This window comes from Salvelinus fontinalis, chromosome 1, assembly GCF_029448725.1.
Source record: "Salvelinus fontinalis isolate EN_2023a chromosome 1, ASM2944872v1, whole genome shotgun sequence".
Classification (NCBI taxonomy): Eukaryota; Metazoa; Chordata; class Actinopteri; order Salmoniformes; family Salmonidae; genus Salvelinus; species Salvelinus fontinalis.
The window spans coordinates 18572453-18581514 of record NC_074665.1 but is presented as its reverse complement, the minus strand read 5'-3'; the positions used below and the strand labels follow the sequence as shown (position 1 = coordinate 18581514).

Genomic DNA, 9062 nt, shown 5'->3' with positions numbered 1-9062 from the left:
CCTGTCCAATATAAACGCTAGTTTTCGTTGCGTTTGGCACGTGTTCGGAGTAATGATTACACATCCTGCTGGTTTTATTGCCGATTGGGTGAAAGGCTTATATCAACCACAATGGGTGATTAGTAGCCTAATTAGTCAGTCATATAGATGTAACAATAACGTTTTCAGTGCGAGTTTGTAATGGAAACTAAGTGGTTTGTTTATTTTGCTACAATAAACTGTTTCTCCATGCATACAACCAAGGGAACATTTTGGTCGGCCAACAGCCATTCATGTTTACAATTATAGGATAGAGGTTAAATCTGCAGCGTTACCAAACACGCCCAAAGAAGCTTGGTGCGGTCAAACATTGTCAAAGAAAATAGTTTATATTTCAGGTGATAATGTCTCGAGTTCTTATAGTTGGTGCAGGTTTGACAGGCAGTTTATGCGCTTGTCTTCTGCGAAGAGAAATGCCAAACAAAGTTATTGTTGTCTGGGATAAATCGCGAGGAGCAGGTAAGTTTGTGTCAGTTGCCGACAAAGTTCTTACATTTTGACTTATTTAGATACAATGTTTCCGAAGCAGAAGCGTAGCATACCGCTATACGAGGCAATAATGAGTGTCACAATGTTGCAATGCACAGAATGTACATTACGTTGGCCAGATGCAAGTTGCCATACAAAATGATATAATTACAATGTCGGCTGCGTGCTTATTCTATAGAGAACAGTAAAAATGAGAGGGTCAAATTTAGTGGCGTAGCGCAAAAAGTACATTATTTTATTTAGGAATGTAGTGAAGTAAAAGTCCAAAATAAAAATACTAAAGTAATGTACAGATACCAAAAAGAAGACCTTAAGGGTTAGCCATCAGTGACCGCGTTGACAAGCCACTGATGGAGTTTAAAACATTTTTGTCTCTAAAAATAAAATGTCAAAATCAACAATGTGCAGAGGTACGAGGTATTTAACGTAGATATGTACATGAACGCAGGGTAAAGTGACTAGGCATCAGGATAGATAATACGAGTAAAATAAAGAACAGAGTAGCAGCAGCAAATTATGTGTGTGTGTGTGCATATGTAGTAAATGTGTGTGGGATTGTCAATGTAGTGTTTTGCGTGAGTGTGTGTGTGTGTATGGTTTGTATATACAGTCTAGTGAGTGTGTGTATAAGGTTTGTATATACAGTCTAGTGAGTGCAGATAGTTTGGGTACCATTGTAGGCCGTCATTGTAAATAAGAATTTGTTCTTAACTGATATGCACTAGTTAAATAAAATACAAATAAAACCATTAATTTACTATTTAGCAATCTGATGGCTTGGGGCTTAAAGCTGTATCGGAGCATGTTGGTTTTTAGAAATATATCATATTTGACCCTAATGTATAGGTTACATAACCCTAAACGACAGGTAGCGTAGCGATTAGAGAGGCTAGTCAGCAACCGGGGGGTTGCCATTGCCTGCCGTTGTTTCCTTTGAGCAAGGCACTTAACCCCCCACAACAACAGCTCCCTGGGCATCCAGTGTGGCAGCCCCCCCGCACCTGTCACCTGTGTGTGTGTGTGTGTGTCGGAGGCTTTGGGTTAAAAGCAGAAGTCAAATTTTAGTTGGACCTTGTGTACAATTGACCAATAAAGTGATCTATCTATGTTTGCTGCTGTCGACCTTCCTGTGACAGTCATAGGCCCACATGCAGATGTTTTGTTTGAGTTGACGTGAATGTTGTCAACAAAACTCATGAAATCTCATCAGTAAACAATTATAATTTGTCTATTTTTCCAGTCAGTCTATTGATATGTAATTTGAGCAAATATAATTTCAATGTTTTTGTTTATACATAATGTTTCTGTGTTGCAGGAGGAAGGATGTCCACCAGCAGAAGTCCGTCTGATGCCTCCTGTATAGTTGATCTTGGTGCACAGTACATTACTGCCACGACATACTATGCCAAAATGCATCAAAAGTACTGTATTCCACGATCAATGCATATCATGTCCCAAACTTCTAAAAATCTGTTGTTGTAGGGTCTACCTATTACCCACAGCACCATAACGATTATGGCAGTATGTTACTAGCATAATCAGTAAAAAAAAAGACCAATGATACTTTTTAGGGGACGCAACAAATGTGTCCATCCATTGGTGTCTGTTTGTTTTTTTTAACTTTGAGCAAGTTATTCTTTGTGTTTCCAAGATGGTACTCATCTTCATCCCATTGTGTTTCAGCTTCTATGAAGAGCTGCTGTCCCATGGTGTTCTGAAGCCCCTGCTTTCCTCTGTGGAAGGGGAGGTGATGAAGGACGGAGGCCATAAAAACTATGTCAGTCCAACAGGAGTGTCCGCCATCGTCAAACATTTCCTTAAGCAGTCAGGTAGCCCTGTCTCCTACCCTTTTACCTTTTATTTGTTGAGCACACGTTATGTCAGTTTCAAATATCTTCAACAAGGACCTTGTTGGAGAAATGATTTACTCGCGTCGTTTTCTGTTGAGTATTTCACAGATGTTTTCCTTCTGTTCTTAATTAAACACATTTTTTTGCAAGAAGCTCATGTCTTGAGGGTCATGTCCTCCCACTCATCCAGCTTTCATTTATTTGTCCAAGTTCCTAGAGGGCGAGGAGTGAATAAGGCCAGATTTCATAGGGTGATTTATATTGACTAAACCTTACTGAGTTCAGATAATGAAGGCCTAGCCCAACTAGATATCAAGCAGGGACATTGCAGGATGTTGCTTTGACTTCAAAACTAGGGCTGTAAAGATGAATCCATTAATCAAACTGATTGATCAACTAATGCTTTAGTTGACAGCAAGTTCTGAAAAAAGATGAATCAGTTAATCCAAAATATTGCCTTTAACTTGGTCCGTAATGATTAGGTCATTAACCCGGTTTCACCCCTACTGAAGTGTCTATTTCAGTAAATCAAGGTGAATGTCATACAAGATCAAAGTGATAACAAATAATGTCATTGAAATTCAAAGATGGCTGAGTGTCACGCTAGGTCAAAGCCATGGAATGTTATAAGAGTTCATGGGTCGCAAGTTGTTAGCCCTACTTTGTTTGGTCTGCCATCTACAGTATTACCCACTCCAGGCCTTTTAGAATGAGTTATGAATGATGAATAGAGGCCTGATATACTACCTCCACATCTGATTAATCAGTAGAGTAATCAACTAATAGGACAAAACCTAATGGTACACTATTAGCAGATCAAATAACAACCCTCAAGCAACAACTGTTATTTTATCTCTGGTCTCCACTAAAAAAAGGTTGAGGGTTCTATCTATATATTTTTTTCTGGACCTCTACGACGCTCCTAACCTTGTTCTTGATCTTTAAAGAGAAAAATTGTTTCTTTATACTGTAGTCTAATTCTGGAATGTACAACTCGGCATCCTCAGGGAGAGGAGTTGTGCATCTTTTCTCTAATTCACAATCTCTTCCTGCATTTTTCTCCTCATTATCTGTAATTTGGGAACGGAATGAAGTGAGGTAGCATGCCTTTCTAGAACTCTCTTGACACCACTATGTGCGCCAGAGAGTGTATGTAACCATATCCAAGATGTATGTATTATTAACCACAAAGTTTTAATCATTTCCCCAGTGGTGCACAATCAAACAGTCTTCTCTATATTTGACATCCTCTCTGGATTTCTTCCTAACCGACTCTTTCTTTCCTTTTCTTCCTCCATCTGTCCCTGTCTTTCACTGCAACAATGCCAACTCTGTGTCTCTGCACCCAAGCAGGGGCAGAGGTGTTCTTTGACCACCACGTTACCCACATCTACCAGAAGGGCGCCATCTGGGAGGTGTGTCGGAAGGGCGGGGCCCCGGAGCAGTTTGACGCCGTGGTCCTCACTATGCCAGTACCGCAGATCCTACAGCTGCAAGGAGACGTGGGCTCCTGTGAGTACTGATCTACCTACCATCACCGAAACACACATACTGTATGCATGGTTTATCATGATACTTCTACCAGAGGTACACAGCTTCAGATTTGAGGGCCAATGTATGCTGCTCCTATTTCATCCTATCTTTTTATCAATTAGGAGCCATGGGGGGGAAAAACATCCGAGGTCAAATCAAATTGTATTTGTCACATACACATGGTTAGCAGATGTTAATGCAAGTGTAGTGAAATGCTTGTGCTTCTAGTTCCGACCATGCAGTAATATCCAACGAGTAACCTAACAATTTCACAACAACTACCTTATACACACAAGTGTAAAGGAATGAATAAGAATATGTACATAAAAAAATATATAAATGAGTGATGGTATAGAACGGCGTAGGCAAGATGCAGAGGACGGTTTAGAGTACAGTATATACATATGAGATGAGTAATGTAGGGTATGTAAACATTATATAAAGTGGCATTGTTTAAAGTGGCTAGTCATACATTTATTACATCCAATTTTTAATTATTAAAGTGGCTAGAGATTGAGTCAGTATGTTGTCAGCAGCCACTCAATGTTAGTGATGGCTGTTTAACAGTCTGATGGCCTTGAGATAGAAGCTGTTTTTCAATCTCGGCCCCTGCTTTGATGCACCTGTACTGACCTCGCCTTCTGGATGATAGCGGGGTGAACAGGCAGTGGCTCAGGTGGTTGTTGTCCTTGATGATCTTTTTGGCCTTCCTGTGATATCGGGTGGTGTAGGTGACCTGGAGGGCAGGTAGTTTGCCCCCGGTGATGTGTTGTGCAGACCTCACTACTCTCTGGAGAGCCTTACGGTTATGGGCGGAGCAGTTGCCGTACCAGGCGGTGATACAGCCCGACAGGACGCTCTCAGTTGTGCATCTGTAGAAGTTTGAGTGTTTTTGGTGACAAGCCAAATTTCTTCAGCCTCCTGAGGTTGAAGAGGCGCTGCTGCGCCTTCTTCACCACGCTGTCTGTGTGGGTGGACCATTTCAGTTTGTCAGTGACGTGTACGCCGAGGAACTTAACTTTCGACCCTCTCCCCTACTGTCCCGTCGATGTGGATAGGGGGGTGCTCCCTCTGCTGTTTCCTGAAGTCCACAATCATCTCCTTTGTTTTGTTGACGTTGAGTGTGACACCACACTCCGAGGGCCCTCACCTCCTCCCTGTAGGCCGTCTCATCGTTGTTGGTAATCAAGCATACCACTGTAGTGTCGTCTGCAAACTTGATGATTGAGTTGGAGGCGTGCATGGCCACGCAGTCATGGGTGAAAAGGGAGTACAGGAGAGGGCTGAGAACGCACCCTTGTGGGGCCCCAGTGTTGAGGATCAGCGGGGTGGAGATGTTGTTACCTACCCTCACCACCTGGGGGCGGCCCGTCAGGAAGTCCAGGACCCAGTTGCACAGGGCGAGGGTGCTATGGTGTTAAATGCTGAGCTGTAGTCGATGAACAGCGTTCTCACATAGGTTTTCCTCTTGTCCAGATGGGTTAGGGCAGTGTGATTGCGATTGTGTCGTCTGTGGACCTGTTGGGGCGGTAAGCAAATTGGAGTGGGTCTAGGGTGTCAGGTAGGGTGGAGGTGATATGGTCCTTGACTAGGTTCTCAAAGCACTTCATGATTACGGAAGTGAGTGCTACGGGGCGATAGTCATTTAGCTCAGTTACCTTCGCTTTCTTGGGAACAGGAACAGTGGTGGCCCTCTTGAAGCATGTGGGGACAGCAGACTGGGATAAGGATTGATTGAATATGTCTGTAAACACACCAGCCAGCTGGTCTGCGCATGCTCTGAGGACGCGGCTGGGGATGCCGTCTGGGCCTGCAGTGAAGGAGAGCCCGCAGGTTTTGGTAGCGCGCTGTGGCACTGTAGTGTCCTCAAAGCGAGCAAAGAATGTGTTTAGTCTGTCTGGGAGCAAGACATCCTGGTCAGCGACGTGGCTGGTTTTCCTTTTATAGTCCGTGATTGACTGTAGACCCTGCAACATACCTCTCGTGTTTGAGCCGTTGAATTGTGACTCTACTTTGTCTCTATACTGTCTCTATACTAAACAAATTAGCTTGTTTGATTGCCTTGCGGAGGGAATAACTACACTGTTTGTATTTGGTCATGTTTCCGGTCACCTTACCCTGATTTTAAAAAAAGCAGCAGTTGACTACTCCATTGTTGACACTTTAATCAACTCAGTAGGCCTATATAAATATCTGAAATACTATCATTAGCTTTTATAACCTTCAAAATGTTTTCTTTTATCATATTTTGGACCAGATTGAGGCTCTCTCCACTTCCTATTGTTCCTGCAGTGAGGATTCAACATCTTTATCAAATGTTTTCATAACTTATCTGCAGATAACTGCCAAAAAGTAGTAGTAGCCTACCAGTATGCAAATTAGGGAGCCGAATGAACCCATCACTAGGCTACACTAGCAATTCACTTTAGCGGTCACTGGCAAGTCTCGACATGGGCTTCGAATCCTAGGAAAATACACACTTAACCCACCAGACATGCCACCAGGGGTCTTTTCATAGTCGATATAGCAACACCTCACGGCGCAACGCCTCTCCCCTATTTGACCTAGATAGTTTGTATACATGTATTGATATGTAGGTTACGTGTGCCTTTTTTAAATTGATGTAGTTCTGTCCTTCATATGTTCTTGTCTATTAATGTTCTGTATTATGTAATGTTTCATGTTTTACAAACAGCTAATGGGGATCCTAATAAAATACCATTGTCCCGATGCGATATACAAAGCTTTAGGAACACCTGCTCTTTCCATGAAAATGACTATTCAGGTAAAGCTATTATCCCTTATTGATTTAACTTGTTAAATCCACTTCAATCAGTGTAAATTAAGGGGAGTAGACAAGTTAAAGAAAGCTTTTTAATCCTTGATACATGGATTGTGTATGTGTGCCATTGATGGTAAATGGGCAAGACAAAACATTTTAAGTGCCTTTGAACGGGGTATGGTAGTAGGTACCAGGTGCACCGGTTTGTGTCAAGAACTGCAAAGCTGCTGGGTTTTTCACGCTCAAAAGTTTCCCATGTCTATCAAGAATGATCCACCACCCTAAGGATATCCAGCCAACTTGACACAACCGTGGGAGGCATTGGAGTCAACATGGGCCAGCATCCCTTTGGAATGCTTTCGACACCTTGTAGAGTCCATGCCCAATAAATTATCGAGGCTGTTCTGAGGGCAAAAGGGGGAGCAACTCAATATTGGGAAGGTATTTCTAATGTTTCGTACACTAAGTGTAACTACATTGTATGATTTATGAATAGCAAAGGGATATAGGATATGTACTTTATTCAGTCAGTTCGACACCGTATTATGAACTAGTCAACACTTGCTATTCTGTCATCAATAGCCCATGCTCCCAACTCCATGTCTGGCTAGATGCATATAGTTCATATGAAACACGCGGAAGAAAATAAATTAATGTGCAACAAAACAACAATTAAGTGGATTTCAACTTCTCATTAAATTCACTCACAGGAGACGATGAAGAAGCATCATGTTTTCCCTCCTCCGTGAAAAGAAATTAAACTGCAGCCAACCACATCGCACAAAAATAACACTGGTACCGAGAGGCTGGATAGACAGCAGACTGACAAACCAGCAGTGTTTCTCTGTCATTGCTTGCTTTGTGACTGACATGCGCCTTTCCTATCAATTGATCGCTAGAAGATGCATGTTGTTCATTCTAGAGCGAGAAGGCTATACAAACATTTCTGACTAGCGAATTGAAACTTTTCAATGAAAATAATCCTAGTTCCCTTATGAAGTGGAAAAAGTAGCCGGCTGACAATAAGTCTGTTATCGTCTGTTTAGTCGACGGCCGTAGCTTAGGGAAAGCACTGCGCATTGAATCTGTTCTGGCGGCTCATGGTGACACAACGCCCATTTAAGACCCTTTATTTGGGCGAGGTACCTGTATGTAACAAGCTGCTTCTACGTAATTTGTTTTCATGAATAAGCGCCCCATCGTTCCTCTGACTTGGAAAAATTGGGTGCTCCTCACTCCAATGCATATATGTATGAAGGTATCACTCTGGCCTCTCATTATAGACAGACAGCTGACTGGCTGGTCGGTGGGGGACTATAATAATATTAATAATAACAATTTGGTGGGTACTCATATTTGTCCTATTTCACACATGTAAAAGTGTGTATTATATGCATGTGTGAATTGGAAATGTGGTTTTTGCATATCCCACCTCCCCCTGAGACACACTCGGAGAGTGGGGTCACGGCCACACCAGTAGACAGACAGACAGACACAGAGCCTGTCCTTAGCTGCCAACCGCTGACCGGATCCCTCCAGTTGCTTGTTAAATTGGTCTCCAGGTGTCTCTCTGGCTGCGAGGGGCTCACATTCATCCACAAATTGGTATTCTCCGAGTAAGATTTCTAAACCCTAACGCGGCGTAGTGTAGAGTCCTACAGGACAAATATGGAAATGAGAGAGGAAGGCATAGTCCTCCAGGGTGCCTAGAGTTTCATGGAAATGCTGAATAATGCAGAGCGCGAGCAGAAGTCGCTGCTTTCAAAAAAAATGGTTGCATTCCAAATTAGCCGCTGGACGGAACAAGGGAACCAGACGAGTGAAAAGGGTGGAGGAATCGGTGCCTATTGCTATTAGGTTGAAGAGATGGTCTGAGATTCTGAATGACTCGTGTGGCATAACACACAGAGGGTTGAGGATGGTCGAAGTATGGAGTTAGAGCATGAGTTGGTGAAGCATTATCTTCTGGGAGTGTGCTGCACTGAGTGACAGCTGAGAGGTACACGTGAAAGGAACCATAGTCTGACTGAAGTAGTGGTGTCCCCTAAGTTACTATACACCGTATGACTGGGACTGGTGCATACAGGAAATGTCAGTCCATGTCAAGATTCACTGAAATCTCAGTGGGGAATAGTTTTCTTTCAATTAAGACAGAGCCTCAAAGTATTGCACACTGAATTACCTGTCCCTAAAATTATTCACAGAGTTGTCTGGAGGAAATGTTTGACTCCTTCTCTCAGTTGGGGATGGGCATGATGAGCTGCTAGAGTTCACTTAATAGAAGCATGTAAGTCAGCCCAGTTTGACTGTTTTCATTCAAAGCCATAGAAAATGACTTCAAAGCCCCCTTGACTTAGAAATGGATTTGT

The 9062-nt window shown here is 42.7% G+C and overlaps 1 protein-coding gene across 2 annotated transcripts in view; it reads left to right on the top strand.

Annotated features, from left to right (window-relative positions):
* Positions 1-65: 65 nt before the first annotated feature.
* Positions 66-9062, top strand: part of rnls (renalase, FAD-dependent amine oxidase) — a 43381-nt gene continuing 34384 nt past the window's right edge. Inside the window, exons 1-4 of one of the 2 annotated variants that reach the window (XM_055890367.1) lie at positions 66-498; positions 1844-1949; positions 2212-2357; positions 3729-3890. In XM_055890367.1, the coding sequence (XP_055746342.1) occupies positions 384-498; positions 1844-1949; positions 2212-2357; positions 3729-3890 (529 nt within the window). In that variant the 5' untranslated portion in view covers positions 66-383. The remainder of the gene's footprint in view (positions 499-1843; positions 1950-2211; positions 2358-3728; positions 3891-9062) is intronic. The other variant, XM_055890457.1, reaches the window with a different exon arrangement.